We start from the raw sequence: 17,232 nt of genomic DNA, 5'->3' as shown, positions 1-17,232 counted from the left end.
GCATATTACACATTTAAAGATCTGAGAAAAAAAAACAAATGCATCTGAACTCTTTCAGAACTGCTTTATACCACAAATTGAAACTTGCACCTCGCACAAGAAAGCAAAGTAAACACGATCACTTCGTATCCTAACACACATTTATATATTCAAATAGTCTTTGCTTCAGAGATATCTGTATAAATCTCTAAAAATGAGGTCACTGTTTATGATCAAAATAATTTAAATACTCAAATGTGGTTTATTTATGCATTTTTTTAAATCTGTAGAAAGTAGATCTTGATTGTAACGTATCTTAATGTTTATAGTTTCTGTGAACTTTTCATTGCAATTTATTGTAGGGGGGGCATCTGGAACCTGATAATACAAACTTCTAATTTAAAAGAGTTTATTCAATCCTTTATGCAGTGTATCTGCACACTGCTATCACGGTCTCAACTGCCTGCGTGTGTCCACACACTCAATTATAATCCCACGCAGGCATCCCAGAGTGGGATTATGGATTCCAGATGGATTACGTATGTCTCAAAAACGTGGGCCTGGTATCGCATGCAAGGCGACACACCCTGGTTGCCAGGCAACTCTTGTGATGCTGCTGTTGCCAGGGGCACAGGGCCTGCGCTCCCAGCTCTGGAGAGCCCTGGTCCAGCGGGTGTACGGGACAGGTCCCGGAATTAACCATCTCTGACCCTCGGAGAGGAAAACGCCCCAATTTCCTCTGGTTTAAGGATCCCCTTCCCGGTCCACTCAATTAGTATTTGTCAAAATTAGTATTTGTATTGGTCAAAACTCATGCATAATCCAGGTATTCAAAAATTGACCCTGGGCAGCATCACTATCAACAGTGACCAGTCAGTGTGCAGGCCTAGAAACACAGCCTCACTAAAGCAGTGTCTGGCACCTCATTTGCTGATGGTCCGTCTAGTCCGGGGGTGAGCAACCAGCTCTTAACAAGCTCAGGCTGCTCCTTACGGACTTGACTTGTCCAGTACAATAGCTTCCCCTGGCTCTTCAGGTGCTGCTGCTTTAAAGAGAGAACCTGCAGACACACTGACCCCTCCAGGCCCAGGACTGGACAGCCCTGCTGCAGACACACTGGCTGACCCCTCCAGGACCAGGACTGGAAAGCCCTGCTGCAGACACACTGACTGACCCCTCCAGGACCAGGACTGGACAGCCCTGCTGCAGACACACTGGCTGACCCCTCCAGGACCAGGACTGGACAGCCCTGCTGCAGACACACTGACTGACCCCTCCAGGACCAGGACTGGACAGCCCTGCTGCAGACACACTGACTGACCCCTCCAGGACCAGGACTGGACAGCCCTGCTGCAGACACACTGACTGACCCCTCCAGGACCAGGACTGGACAGCCCTGCTGCAGACACACTGACCCCTCCAGGACCAGGACTGGACAGCCCTGCTGCAGACACACTGACTGACCCCTCCAGTACCAGGACTGGACAGCCCTGCTGCAGACACACTGACTGACCCCTCCAGGACCAGGACTGGACAGCCCTGCTGCAGACACACTGACTGACCCCTCCAGTACCAGGACTGGACAGCCCTGCTGCAGACACACTGACTGACCCCTCCAGGACCAGGACTGGACAGCCCTGCTGCAGACACACTGACTGACCCCTCCAGGACCAGGACTGGACAGCCCTGCTGCAGACACACTGACTGACCCCTCCAGGACCAGGACTGGACAGCCCTGCTGCAGACACACTGACTGACCCCTCCAGGACCAGGACTGGACAGCCCTGCTGCAGACACACTGACTGACCCCTCCAGGACCAGGACTGGACAGCCCTGCTGCAGACACACTGACTGACCCCTCCAGGACCAGGACTGGACAGCCCTGCTGCAGACACACTGACTGACCCCTCCAGGACCAGGACTGGACCGCCCTGCTGCAGACAAGCTGACTGGACTCTCCAGGACCAGGAGCGGACGACCTTCCTCAAGAGGAAGACAAGAAGCCCATGGGGTACAATTTAGAGCAGGTCAGTCAAACCCAACGTCCTTGGGAGAGGGGAGCAAACCTGCGTGAACCAAGGGGGAACACGCAGACTCCCCACAGACAGCCTCCAGAATGACTCCAGACGCCACGGCGGCGGCGGCCCTCGTTTCGTCCGGTCCGGGCGGCTCCTCGCTGCCGGTCAGGGTATCCGGGGGGCCGACCTGTCGTTGGTGGCCGTCGGGCGCAGCTTCACGGTGGCGAAGGGGTTGGTGCCCCTGTGGGGGAGAGCAGAGGAGCCCTTGTGGGTCACAGGTCCCTGCGATTCCACCTCCGCGCCGGCCGCCGCCGCCAAAGTCCCAGATTCCGATACCGGGGCGGCCAAGAACATCCTCGCTCTCTCGCCCCCCCCCACCACCTCTGACCCCATTCCCCATCCGCAGCCTCGAGGCCCGGACCGCCAGCTCTCCCGCTGTTCTCACGGGATCTACGAGCCACTTGAACTGGGACTGGGAACAGGAGGATATTGGAAACGACCCAGCAGTTGTGTCTGTGCTTGTTCAGTGGGTGTTTGTATTGAGTCCTCACACGCTGTAGTTTGTGTTTGGAACTGTGTATTACTGTGCTCCTGTCTCGGAGCGTGAGGCTCTGTAACTAGGGGCCGCAGTGCAGGCACTAGGGAGATACGTGAAAACAGGGTGAACAGAGAGCTCTGCTGTTCGAGGGGGACCCCTGACCCTCTTATAAGAGGGGGGTAGTCCTGTCCGCGATCAGAGCTGGGGACCCCTGACCCTGTTATAAGAGGGGGAGTCCTGTCTCTTACCTGGGAAAGAGTTCTGGACGAGGCCCCTGGTCCTTCGATCTCTGTGGAACAAAAGACACACATGGGGACTGAATGACAGTATCTCCCTCCATCGACACAGACACAGACCCCCGGGACGCCCCCCGACAACCGAGGGGTCTCCCTCCATCGACACAGACCCCCGGGACGCCCTCCCGACAAACGAGGGGTCTCCCTCCAGCACACACTCAGACAGACCCCCGGGATGCCCCCCGAAAACCGAGGGGTCCATTTTTCACTGAACCTCAAGATCAAGATCCTCGCCGGGCCTCGTGCGCGGGAGACGGACTGCTACCGGACACGGATCGCGCCGGGTTTGGAAAGACGCGGGACTGGGGCCGATGGAGACCCCGACTCGCAGGTGCACAGCTGAGGCAGAGCGAAAGGCGCCTTCGCCTCTTACCGAGACTCATTCTCAGGTCGATGGGGGCCTGAGTCAAGCACAGGCGTTTCCAAAGCTGCCCAGCCGGACAGGAGCCAGAGGACACAAGCGGAGACGGTGCGGAAGTCTTTACACACAGGGTGGTGGGAGTGGGGAACAAGCTGCGCAGCCATGTCGTTGAGAACCTCAGACCACTTAGCTATTGACCGCTGAGCATGCGAGGCAGGAAGAACGGCCGATAGTGACCGCTGACTTATCTAACTCATCCAACCCACGCAGAGACGCCACCAGCTGAGAGAAGCGACAGAGAGGCTTTAAAACGACTGAGCACACTTTTCGAGGACAGGCAGGTGAAATAAGAGGAGAGAAACAATCCCGCAGGGCAGCAATTCACCGCAAAAACACACGGACCCTGCCCCTCCGCATCCGCTGAGGTCAGAGGTCGCCCAGCCCTCGTGCCGACAATGCAAGAGTGGCAAAGAAGAGTGAAGCTGACGTCCTGCCCCACCACCGATGCACAGTTCTCCCCAAACGAGTGGCAGTTTATGCAACAGCCTGGAAGTGGAACCCGAAGCGCGGGGCTTCGGAAGTGGACCGGGGAGCCCCTGGGCGTGGTGCACCAGCGCGGGCCAGCTCTCAGTCAGGACGGCCCCTCACACACAGGGCGTGCAGGTTCCCAGTGAGCCCCGGCGCTGACCCCCTCCACTGCTGCGTGAGCGAGGGGCTGGAGTGAGAGCGCAGTGTCGCCCTGGACTGGGACCCCCGCGGGACGAGATCCTGGTGAGGTCAGGTAGCTATGAACTAGCAAACGGGCTACGTGGAAAGAATGTGGGAGCTCATCCTGGACTGGGACCCTGGCTGTGATCTCCAGGCTGTAGGGGCTCATCCTGGACTGGGACCCTGGCTGTGATCTCCAGGCTGTAGAGACTCATCCTGGACTGGGACCCTGGCTGTGATCTCCAGGCTGTAGGGGCTCATCCTGGACTGGGACCCTGGCTGTGATCTCCAGGCTGTAGGGGCTCATCCTGGACTGGGACCCTGGACTGTGATCTCCGGGCTGTAGGGGCTCCCTCTGAATTTGGTGTGAAGGGTGTAGGGCAGCACCAGCTAAGATTTCGGCGACAACCACTGGCTACACTGGTAACTGAGCTCATTGGGAACCATCACCCAGCAAGCTCTCCCAAAGCAAAAAAGCACATCATGACAAGCACACAGGCACCCATGACCTCTCACCCCACGCTCACCACGACCCTCGACCCCGAGAGTCAGCAGCTGGAGCTCCCGCCCTGCAGCCACCAGAAGGAGGGCTGGGGAGTCATAGAGAACAGCACCGTGGCAAACGCCCCCTGCTGGATGGAGGACCGAAGTTGCTTAAGGTGTCAACCATCCAGGAACAATTGAAAAAAAATCTTAGCAATAACATTCGAAATACTATCGATACTGGTGCAAACCACTGAAAACCTGGCTGTAGCAAATATATGTAATTGAGGCAAATTAACAGAAACAAATGGAGAAACTGAAATTTATGTACAGGAAGGTAGCAGAGTTTTTAGGAACCTATGAGACCTTTGAAATTGGATGTGCAGTTGGGATGGTAAGAGAGAAGGACACAAGATCTTCGACTCTCCCTGCTCTTATAGAGCTCTTATTAATCCCGATGTTAGCGGAATATGGCACAAACTCACGTGTAAAAGAGTTGTATCCACCATGTGCTTCACTCACCTTATTGTCAGTATCGGCCTCTACCCTCCTCGCAGGGGTGGGTGTGGTCGGGCGTTGTTCCGCCAATCCCGTCGAGGTGGGGCGGGGCAGAGGCGGGGCAGGAGGCGGGACTCCGTTCTGTTGGCCGGCTGGTCGCAGGGTGTCATCTGGTTGGTCGAGGAGATCGCCAACGCTGTGACTGCTTCGGAGGGTGGTGCTGCCAGAGGTCAGAGGTCACAGGGCAAAGGCGCACGAGAGCATTTAACGCACTGTGTCTTATACTGTGTCGGTGAACTACAGCAGGAAATTTAAAATTTGTGTTCTGAATAGAAGAATAAAACGAACATACATGTGAATATGATAGAATATGACCCCCTACGCCCAAATATACCCAGTGTAGCAGACATTTACATGAAGCATTGTCATTGTTTTTTTAACATTTACTGAGTTCTCCCTAGTGGTGTAATGGGAGTGTGTCTGAAGTTACCAGCACGCATTCAGCTGAGCTGCAGGTTTGTGAGGCTCAGCGCCGGGGTCTCACCTGCACCCCGATTCTCCGGTGGAGTCTGCCAGGGGTCCCACATAAGCAGCCGGGAACCAGCCCTGACTGGGAAAAGCAGTGTTGGGAGGTCATTAGAACACGCACACAACACTGCACAATAACACTGCATAACAACACAGAACACACAGAGCACCCAACACCACGCACGGAGCACACAATACTACACAGCACACAGAGCGCAATGTACTACACAGATAGCACAATAAAGATGGCAGTGTACAACAGAGCACAGTACGAAGCAAAGAGCACAGTGTTCAACAAAAAGGAACACAGCACACAGCAGAGTACAGTGCAAACCAGAAAGCACCCTGCAAAGAGTCCAGTACAGAGGGCAACACACAGAGCACAGTGTCCTACAGCACAGCGCAGTGCGGTCTGCAACAGATACTGCAGAACAGCACACTGGACAAAGAGCACAATGCACAATACAGAGAACAGCACACTGGACAAAGAGCACAATGCACAATACAGAGAACAGCACACTGGACAAAGAGCACAATGCACAATACAGAGAACAGCACACTGGACAAAGAGCACAATGCACAATACAGAGAACAGCACACTGGACAAAGAGCACAATGCACAATACAGAGAACAGCACACTGGACAAAGAGCACAATGCACAATACAGAGAACAGCACACTGGACAAAGAGCACAATGCACAATACAGAGAACAGCACACTGGACAAAGAGCACAATGCACAATACAGAGAACAGCACACTGGACAAAGAGCACAATGCACAATACAGAGAACAGCACACTGGACAAAGAGCACAATGCACAATACAGAGAACAGCACACTGGACAAAGAGCACAATGCACAATACAGAGAACAGCACACAAGAGTCCAGCGCGCTACAGCAGAGCTGAAGCGACAGCACCTTGTGAGGGAAGGAGTGGTGGAGTGAGAGAAGGAGTGAGTGAGTGACCGGGAGAGAGACTCACCGGGCGCTGCCCTCCGCCCGCCCGTACAGCCAGCCGTTGTGTGCCCGCGGCACCAGCACGGTGAGGGTGTCCCCGCGGGAGAAGGGCAGCAGGGTGGGGTTGGCAGAGGCAGGGTGGGGCACCAGCGCTCGCACCTGCTTGAACCCCGCCGCGCTCAGAGCCTCCCCCACCGAGCTGGAGCGCGAGTGCCGGGCCAGGATGGGCGTGGAGCCTGGGGGGAAGAGAAGACACACAGTCACACCCAGAGACACACCCACACACACCCACAACAGACACACCCCCAGACACACCCACAATAGACACACCCCCATTCACACCCACAATAGACACACCCCCAGACACACCCACAGTCACCCCCAGACACACCCACAATAGACACACCCCCATTCACACCCACAATAGACACACCCCCAGACACACCCACAGTCACCCCCATTCACACCCACAATAGACACACCCCCAGACACACCCACAGTCACCCCCAGACACACCCACAACTGACTCACCCCCAGACACACCCACAATAGTCAAACCCCCAGTCACACCCACAACAGACACACCCCCAGTCACACCCACAACAGACACACCCCCCAGTCACACCCACAGACACACCCACACCCACAACAGACACACCCCCAGTCACACCCACAGACACACCCACACCCACAACAGACACACCCACACCCACAACAGACACACCCCCAGTCACACCCATAGACACACCCACAACAGACACACCCACAACAGACACACCCCCAGTCACATCTACACATACACCCAGACACAACCACAACAGACACACCCACAACAGACACACCCACAGTCACACCCAGACACACCCACAGTCACACCCACAGACACACCCGTTTAAACTGGGAATGTCCACTGACCCTCAGTCTATTCTATCTCACTGTATCAAGTGCTCTTCTCATGACAACACGCTTTACGATTCAAAAGAAGACGTATATGGATTACAGGCACGCAGGGACAGTTGTGCAACAGACAGTGAGGACCAAATTCTCCACAAAGGTCAATTCAGTTTCCATGCACTTCAGTCCTCTCACCTCTAGAGGGCGCCCTCTCGGGAGGCTGCCCTTCCCTGCCAGCCCAGTGCCTCTCCTCCTCCCTCCCCGTCTGAAGGAAAGGCCCAGCAGGGGGGGGTCGGGGCTGACGGGGATAAAAAAAAAGACGACAATTTACTAAACTCGAATCAAGTTCCGGAATCTGACTCTTACTGATGGCTTCACCTAAGTGCCTGAGCTGTCCACACTCTCCAGTTCCTTCTACAGCTGTCTGTCTCCCTGTCTCAGTTAAAACCCCGATACTGTCACTCGAACTCCTTGTACGTCTGCCCTTCCAGCTCCGAGCATGAGCTACAGTATAGGAGCTGCTCCTATTCCTCCTCGGGCCTCCCGTCTCCTCTGGCGAAGGAGCGCTGGACAGGACAGTGGGCACTGTGGACACAGTACAGCCCGCAGAGGACTGGACCACAGCAGGCTCAGGGCCAGGACGGCCCTTTAGAGACATGCAAGGGACCAGCAGGCGGTCACACCCGGGAGGCTTGGAGGGGCTTCGTCCCAGAAATCCAGCTTTGACATAAGATCAGATCACTTTATGGGCCCTATACAACTTCTTGCATGAGGAATTTGTCTTTTCGCAGACCCCAGCTTGCTCTCCATGAGACACACAGACAGGGAGAGAAGCTGGGGGTCAGAGTGCAGGGTCAGTTGGGGTGAAGGGCCTTGCTCAGGGGCCCAACAGAGTAGGATTCCTCTGCCGGCCGCGGGATTTGAACCGGCAACCTCCCAGCCACAGGCGCAGATCCTGAGCCACAGAGCCAAAGCTCCGCCCAACAGAAAGGCTGGAAAACGACGATGACCTTTTTAAGACCTTTTCAAACTCGTGGAGGTTTTACGTTAGAATTTTGTTCTCCGCAACACCTGCACACATTGTCTCCGCCCCCCCCTCCCCCCCTCGCTCTCTCACCAGGGCGTCCTGCTCGGGGAGGACGGGAGTGCGGGCTCTGGACACTCCCCGCGTCTCGCTCACTCTCTCCCTCCACCCCTCCGCCCTCTGCTGCATCGCTCCCCCCATCTGCAACACAGAGGACACCGGCACGCCGGGCGTCAACCCCGCGCCGTGGGAGGGCAGGAAACCGCAGTTCTCTCCTGGTGGAAACCAACTCATCTGGTCATCAGCTTGCAAGTCTCAAGTGGAAAATATTTTTCCTGTCGGAAAACCCGGAGATTACAGTGTGGGTCCCAGTCCAGGATGAGCTCCTACAGGCCGGAGATCACAGCCAGGGTCCCAGTCCAGGATGAGCCCCTACAGCCCGGAGATCACAGTCAGGGTCCCAGTCCAGGATGAGCCCCTACAGCCTGGAGATCACAGTCCAGGGTCCCAGTCCAGGATGAGCCCCTACAGCCTGGAGATCACAGCCAGGGTCCCAGTCCAGGATGAGCCCCTACAGCCCAGAGATCACAGCCAGGGTCCCAGTGCAGGAGGAGCCCCTACAGCCTGGAGATCACAGCCAGGGTCCCAGTCCAGGATGAGCCCCTACAGGCTGGAGATCACAGCCAGGGTCCCAGTCCAGGATGAGCCCCTACAGGCTGGAGATCACAGCCAGGGTCCCAGTCCAGGATGAGCCCCTACAGCCCGGAGATCACAGTCCAGGGTCCCAGTCCAGGATGAGCCCCTACAGCCCGGAGATCACAGTCCAGGGTCCCAGTCCAGGATGAGCCCCTACAGCCTGGAGATCACAGCCAGGGTCCCAGTCCAGGATGAGCCCCTACAGCCTGGAGATCACAGCCAGGGTCCCAGTCCAGGATGAGCCCCTACAGCCTGGAGATCCCAGCAGGAGTATCAGAGGATGAGCTGGATCACAGACAGTTTACAGTACCTTGTTGAGCAGGTGAAGCAGGGACTGGGTGAGGCCACAGTGTTTCTCGGCCAGGAAGCGATAACGCCTCTCCTCCTCCTTCAGTGCCTCCCGCTGGCTCTGCCTGAGAAAGTGCTCCAAGCTGTCCTGTCATCACGAAGAGAGATACAGTCACTGCACTGCAGGGAGACACTGCACACTCACTGCACTACTGTGAGACACTGTCCACTCACTGCACTGCCGGGAGACACTGTACATTCACTGCACTTGCTGTTAGACATTGTACACCCAGCACACTGCTGCGAGACACTGCATACGCACTGTCCACTCACTGCACTGCTGGGAGACACTGCACACTCACTGCACTGCAGGGAGACACTGCACACTCACTGCACTGCAGGGAGACACTGCACACTCACTGCACTGCTGGGAGACATTGTCCACTCACTGCACTGCTGGGAGACACTGCACACTCACTGCACTGCTGGGAGACACTGTCCACTCACTGCACTGCAGGGAGACACTGCACACTCACTGCACTGCCCCCAGCCCCCTCCTCACCAGGGTGTCTTTGTATCCACCAGGTCCCCTCCTCTGGCGGCTGCGCACCTCCATTTCATAGCGCCTCCTGCTGCCCTGGAGAACAAACAGCACGGAGTTGTCGTTTCGTGTGTGTGTGTGTGTGTGTGTGTGTGTGTGTGTGTGTGTGTGTGTGTGTCTTTGTCTCCGGTCCCAAAGAGCCCAGCACAGCAAGCACACAGCTCGCTTCTGTTACGCAAGAATTGCCTCCCACAGCACAGCAAATGCGTCTCAAAGCGTCTTCAAAGACAGATTTGAGCCAGGTGACCTCCTGGGAAAATGCGAGGTGAGGAGAGGTACCCACAGATATATAATCAGTGTCCAGCTTGACGTTGGCGCCCATCTCCTGGACCACCTCCGCATGGAACCAGCAGAACTGCAAGAGGCGAGAACAGAAACTCCGGATCAGCGCCGGGACGGGGCCGGACCTCGCGGTCAGCGCTCGCGAGCAGAGGCCGAGCAGAGGCCAGCACCGCGGGCCGGTACAGAGGGTCACGGCGCAGCCCGAAGTCCGTACAACTACGGGACTCTGATTCGTCACTGTGATGTGTCAGTCAAATACAGCGCTCCTCTGTTTTGTACACGCTGTGTGTCCACAGCTGGGGGTACTGGGGCACACTGCGTAACCTGCTCGGGGGTCTCTCCCCTGCCCCACAGCTCTCTGGGGGACCAGGGCGCCCCCTAGCACTGCTCCGCTGTACTGCTGACACCACAGCGGCTACACCTGCCCGTCGGACCCCACAATCCCACAATCCCGCGGGCACTCACCACTCCTTCCAGTTCGGAGGTCAGGCGCCTCTGGCACTCCGAGATCTGAATGATGACGTCCCCTGGAACGAGACAAGCGCCACCCCTCCCGTCAGGCCGCGCGGGGAGCCCCCCCCCCCCCCCCCGCAGGGAGCAAGGCCCGCTCCCCGCGCGCCAAGCCTGTGCCCTGCTGTGTTAGTGCCTGCTCCGTTTTGTGCGTGGTGTTGGGCCACCAGCCACCGCCGCTTCTGCGCCCTACGATCCCGGAGCAGCCGGGAACGCGAGACCCCACCCCCAAAAAAAAAGACATGGGGGGGCCTGGGGGAGCAGACGATGGCCAAGACGCCCCGCGACAAGGGGACGACGAGAGGAACAGTTTGCAGATCGGGGGGGGATACAGGGATCAGCAGGGCACACACGGGGAGACAGAGGAAGAGCGTGACAGCAGGGCGGCGCCAGAGCCTTTCCCCCCGCCCCTGAGCCTCATGAGCCCAAACCGCGCACGATGTTAAGGATGAGCCGGGCGGCGACGGACAGGCCCGGCGGAGACCGAGCGTCGCCTCATTTGCTGCAGGTTTCGGGTTTGGGCGACAGGGTGCTGGAGCAGGACTGTGGGGTTCGGGGCGGCCAGCTGCGGAGCTCTCTGGAAGGTGAAAGGCAGCCCTCTGAATAATTGAAGCGTCGGGGCTCCGCGGCGCTGAGGGCTGGGCTACCTGATCGCTCTGCCTGAGCACAGCACACACACACAGAGTACAGCATACACACAGAGCACAGCACACACACAGAGCACAGCATACAGAGTACAGCACACACAGCACAGTAAGCACACACACACACAGAGCACAGCGCACACACAGAGTACAGCGCACACACAGAGTACAGCGCACACACAGAGTACAGCATACACACAGAGCACAGCACACACACAGAGCACAGCACACACACAGAGTACAGCATACAGAGTACAGCACACACAGCACAGTATGCACACACACACAGAGTACAGCATACACACAGAGCACACACAGAGTACAGCACACACACACATACACAGCACACACACACAGAGCACAGCACACACACAGAGTACAGCATACAGAGTACAGCACACACACAGCACAGTATGCACACACACAGCACAGTATGCACACACACAGAGTACAGCACACACACATACACAGCACACACACAGAGTACAGCACACACACATACACAGCACACACACACACACGGCCAGCAGCAGTCACAGAAAGCACTCACATGTAGAGCATAGTACACACAGATTATACACACACAACACACACAATGCATGGTGTGTATACACACAATGTATACGTATGGCACACAGCACAGTATGCACACAAAATACGCACACAGCACAGTACACACACACACAGCAGTGTGGGTTACACTCGGTTCTGGACACGAGCCCAGAATGAGAAACAGAAGGCTGACACTGACACTCTGTTCAGGGATGAGAGCAGACCAAGGCACCAGACTTCACCTCTGTCCCTCTGCAGCAGGGCCTGTAGGGGGAGGAACCTCCTTCTGCCCTCCCTGTCCTGTGGGTTCATAGTGCACAAATCGAGTACCATCTATGCAATCTCTCTTTATTGATGCCAGATCTCTGGGCTGATTGCACCTGATAAGACAAAGCTCGCTGCTGCATTCAAGGACCTTGACAGCTTCCCTGAACAATAACTCCCTTCATTCTGTACAGCACTTTCATCAGCTGCTGTGGGGGGGAGGGGGGGGGTCATGTTAATAGCGGCGGTAGAAGAAACAGCTGATAATAACAGCTGCAAATATTAACTGTCAATCTGAATCAAATATCGGGTTCACAAGTCTCTCTTTATATCACTCTGGAACCCAGCACTAGAACACAGGAGCAGAAGGCTCCATCAGGAACCCACCAGCAGAAAGCAGAACAGCAGGGTCACTCTGAGAACTCTTGATTAGAGCAGAGGAACAGCAGGGTCACTCGGGAACCCAGCACTAGAGCAGAGGAACAGCAGGGTCACTCTGAGAATTCTTGATTAGAGCAGAGGAACAGCAGGGTCACTCGGGAACCCAGCACTAGAGCAGAGGAACAGCAGGGTCACTCGGGAACCCAGCACTAGAGCAGAGGAACAGCAGGGTCACTCGGGAACCAAGCACTAGAGCAGAGGAACAGCAGGGTCACTCGGGAACCCAGCACTAGAGCAGAGGAACAGCAGGGTCACTCAGGAACCCAGCACTAGAGCAGAGGAACAGCAGGGTCACTCGGGAACCCAGCACTAGAGCAGAGGAACAGCAGGGTCACTCGGGAACCAAGCACTAGAGCAGAGGAACAGCAGGGTCACTCGGGAACCCAGCACTAGAGCAGAGGAACAGCAGGGTCACTCAGGAACCCAGCACTAGAGCAGAGGAACAGCAGGGTCACTCGGGAACCCAGCACTAGAGCAGAGGAACAGCAGGGTCACTCGGGAACCAAGCACTAGAGCAGAGGAACAGCAGGGTCACTCGGGAACCCAGCACTAGAGCAGAGGAACAGCAGGGTCACTCTGAGAACTCTTGATTAGAGCAGAGGAACAGCAGGGTCACTCGGGAACCCAGCACTAGAGCAGAGGAACAGCAGGGTCACTCGGGAACCCAGCACTAGAGCAGAGGAACAGCAGGGTCACTCTGAGAACTCTTGATTAGAGCAGAGGAACAGCAGGGTCACTCGGGAACCAAGCACTAGAGCAGAGGAACAGCAGGGTCACTCGGGAACCCAGCACTAGAGCAGAGGAACAGCAGGGTCACTCTGAGAACTCTTGATTAGAGCAGAGGAACAGCAGGGTCACTCGGGAACCCAGCACTAGAGCAGAGGAACAGCAGGGTCACTCGGGAACCCAGCACTAGAGCAGAGGAACAGCAGGGTCACTCGGGAACCCAGCACTAGAGCAGAGGAACAGCAGGGTCACTCGGGAACCCAGCACTAGAGCAGAAGAACAGCAAGGTCACTCGGGAACCCAGCACTAGAGCAGAGGAACAGCAGGGTCACTCGGGAACCCAGCACTAGGACAGTGCAGCAGGATGTCCTTGCTCCCAGGAGTGTAAATGGATCAGCACAGCCTCTGCAGCTCCTCCAGGGTGAAGGTGTAACAAGCTGAAGCTCTTACCCAGAGAGCGAGAGGACATACTGTGCAGGGCCTGCTCTCCCATCTTCGCCAGGGCACTGAAGTAGGCCTCACTGGTCACAGTCAGGGCTGCAAAACACACACGCAGACAGAGTCACACCCACACGGTGATCTGCAGTGTTAAAGCTACAGCAAGCACCGCTAGTAGTGTAGTTAATACCTTAGCATCTACTGTGCGGCTTTGTCTTCATGCTTATACATTATACACCATATTCTAAGTTATGATGTGTAGCTTGTTCCAGGCGCCTGCCACCCTTTGTGTAAAGAAGTGCCTCCTGCTCTCGGGTTTAAATGTCTCTCTTGTAGGTTCCAACTTGTTCCAGACTCCCGCCACCCTTTGTGTAAAGAAGCATTCCCTGTTCTCAGTTTTAAATGCACTGCTGTGTAGTTTCCATGTGTGCCCCCTTGCTCAGGTTTCACTGTTAAGAATTTGGTCGGTATTGTTATCATTAAGGAACACACAACTTGGACGTGATCAGGGCCTGACTGATTGTGACGTGTGAATTGTTTTTCCCCCCCGCTGGCTTGATTCTCACACGGTGCTCTCGTGTTTCCTGGTATGTCTCCTTAATCGAAACCCACCCCGCGCCCTCTCACCCTGAAAGGCTTCGACATAGCTGCGCCCCAGGGACGCCAGCTTCTGCAGCCCGGGGTTGAACTGCTCCATCAGGTTCTGTACGGGTCACAGAGAGTCGCTGTTAGCCCAGCACACACGGCCAACTAGAACAGTGGGTCGAGCCAGCCATCTGCGACAGGGCGCTCGGAGTTCAGAGGAAAACAAAGGAAAACTGTCTTAATTTGCTCGTGGCTTCATCCAGCACGCATGGACTCAGGTGGTGAACAGAGAACAATATATTAAGACCATGTGCTCATCCATTCGCAGGAGAGCTATATCTATCCCAGAAAGCAACAGACGCCCGTCCATCACAGGTCTCACACAGACACAGACACAAACACTCTCGCCAGGACCAATTTTCCCTAGAAGCCAATTAACCTATCAGGATGTCTTGGACGGTGTAACAGAAGCACCTGGAGGAAACTCACACGAACAGGAGGAGAACATACAAACTCCACACAGACAGCACCCCAGGAGCTGAACCCAGGGCCCCAGCACAGTGAGGCAGCAGTCATATCAACTGTGCCACTGTTTCGCCCATCCAGTATAAAGACTAGCTGCCCATTTTAGTTCAGATCACAGCAGCAGAGATGAGCACTTTGGTCCTTGGAGGGGTCTGTGTGTTTTCAGCAGACACACTGACTGACCCCTCCAGGACCAGGACTGGACAGCCCTTCTACAGACACACTGACTGACCCCTCCAGGACCAGGACTGGACAGCCCTGCTGCAGACACACTGACTGACCCCTCCAGGACCAGGACTGGACAGCCCTGCTGCAGACACACTGACCCCTCCAGGACCAAGACTGGACAGCCCTGCTGCAGACACACTGACTGACCCCTCCAGGACTGGACAGCCCTGCTGCAGACACACTGACCTCTCCAGGACCAGGACTAGACAGCCCTGCTGCAGACACACTGGCTGACCCCTCCAGGACCAGGACTGGACAGCCCTGCTGCAGACACACTGACTGACCCCTCCAGGACCAGGACTGGACAGCCCTGCTGCAGACACACTGACTGACCCCTCCAGGACCAGGACTGGACAGCCCTGCTGCAGACACACTACCTGACCCCTCCAGGACCAGGACTGGACAGCCCTGCTGCAGACACACTGACTGACCCTCCAGGACCAGGACTAGACAGCCCTGCTGCAGACTCTCCACATCTTATGCGTTATAAGACACATGGGAAAGATACCAATGTAAAACACCCAGCAAAAAAAGAACTATACCTTTATCAACATACATCCCCACACACTGATAAACCTCATTTAGGAGAGGATCGGTAGACTCAGATCCGAGCCCCGACTCACCCCGTAGATCCGCAGCGTCGAGCGGTGCAGCTGTTCGCTGTTGGCGGCAGACATGGCGAAATCGCGGTCGGTCCTCGCCCGCCGGCGGTTAAAACCGAAAAAAATAGAGAGTTTCTTTCGGGAAAAAAAATGATCACGATAATACCAATAAGTAAAATGATCCCTTCGGTCACGACAAGCCTGTTTTTATTTCCAAGAGATGTGAACAAAATAATAAAAAACACACTGACACACACACGGCCGTTATGCGGATCACAGCCCGGTAAAAACGTTCGTTGAATTGGACGGACGAAGGCGGCGGGACGTCGTTTCTTTCCGTTCTGGTTTTAAAACCGTAACCAGAGGACCCACCAATGCCGAGACAACGCTGGGGGGAAAAAAAAAGTGTCCCGCACTAAAAACCCCGTGAACCTGCCGTCTACCACACCGGAGACACTGGGAGAGGGAGACGCGGGGAGACGAGGGCGGGAACACGGGGACGGGAGATAACAGACACCGAGGGCTCGTAAATTATTGATCGCGTCCTTAAACCGGCCTTACCTGGTATCCCCCCCCTCCCCCGCACACACATACACACGCAGGTTAAAGCTGGCACCGAGCCCATCCGATCAGGGAAGACGCAAATCCGCGGCTGGTTCTTTATTTCTTGTCGTTCGTCAACGGCCGCCCTTCGTCTCCCGCGACTCAAACATGGCGGCGGCGGCGGCGGCCATTGTGAAAATTCACCGGCGGATCCCCGGCCTTGTCACTTTGGCCTCGACTCGCAGCCCTTGGCCCTTTTATCTTTATCTAACAGAGCTGTTTTTGTTTTGTTTGTTTTTTTTTTACAAATAACGGGTATTTTTACCCCCTGTCCAGGCCAGCTGAGACTTCCCCGTACGAGGACAGAGTGGTTGTAAAGCGATATTATTCGGGATGTTTCCGGTCGCGAATAACACACACAGTTTTAGTGAAAATGAAGCAATTCTGAGAAACTGTGTGCACCCCACCCAGAGCAGAGCTCCCTTCATTCCGGGATGCCTGGTCCTGGCTTTGGGAAGATAGTGAGAGTTTTTTTCTACTTCTATTTAAACCACCTGCGTATAAAAAGAAACCGTTACATTTGTCCAATTAACTGAAGATCATTTCAATCATGGAGATCCGACTTGGAATAAAAACCAAGGCACACAAGTGAGATGGCACATTGGCACACTGTTTAGCACTGCTGCCTTGCAGTGATGGTGCCCTGGGTTCAATTCCTGGGAGTGTTGTCTGTGTGGAGTTTGCATGTTCTCTCCTGTTCAGATTGGTTTCCTCTAGGTGCCCCGGTGTCCTCCAACAGTCCAAAGGCGTGCAAGTAGGCTAACCGGCTTCTGGGAGAACTGGCCCAGGTGTGAGTGTGTGTGTATTTGTATGTGTGCCCTGTGATGGACTGGTGTCCCATCCAGCATGCACCCTGCCTTGTGCGCATTGCTTGCTGGGATAGACCTCCAGCTCCCCCCCAACCCTCTACTGGATAAAGCAGTTAGAAAAAGGATAGATGGACACACAAATGTCCAATCCT

General features: G+C 55.6%; 1 protein-coding gene across 2 annotated transcripts; it reads right to left on the bottom strand.

Annotated features, from left to right (window-relative positions):
• Positions 1 to 50: 50 nt before the first annotated feature.
• On the bottom strand, positions 51 to 17,232 carry LOC148648666 (BAR/IMD domain-containing adapter protein 2-like 2). Of its 2 annotated transcripts, none has more exons than XM_088606430.1 (14): positions 15,690 to 17,232; positions 14,356 to 14,431; positions 13,741 to 13,827; positions 10,619 to 10,680; positions 10,155 to 10,226; positions 9,833 to 9,907; positions 9,293 to 9,418; positions 8,380 to 8,487; positions 7,458 to 7,560; positions 6,394 to 6,604; positions 5,426 to 5,491; positions 4,906 to 5,101; positions 2,784 to 2,824; positions 51 to 2,238 (listed from the first exon to the last, which is right to left on the bottom strand). In XM_088606430.1, exons 1-14 carry the CDS (start codon positions 15,741 to 15,743, stop codon positions 2,163 to 2,165), a joined length of 1,353 nt encoding a protein of 450 aa, XP_088462556.1. In that variant the 5' UTR covers positions 15,744 to 17,232; the 3' UTR covers positions 51 to 2,162. The 2 variants fall into 2 exon arrangements, with proteins under 2 accessions (XP_088462556.1, XP_088462557.1); XM_088606431.1 differs by having other exon boundaries at positions 16,230 to 17,232.

This window comes from Lepisosteus platostomus, chromosome 14 (genome assembly GCF_059453375.1).
Source record: "Lepisosteus platostomus isolate fLepPlt1 chromosome 14, fLepPlt1.hap1, whole genome shotgun sequence".
In the NCBI taxonomy this organism is placed as follows: Eukaryota; Metazoa; Chordata; class Actinopteri; order Semionotiformes; family Lepisosteidae; genus Lepisosteus; species Lepisosteus platostomus.
Note: the sequence above shows the minus strand (reverse complement) of the source record. Positions and strands in the feature narration are given on the sequence as shown.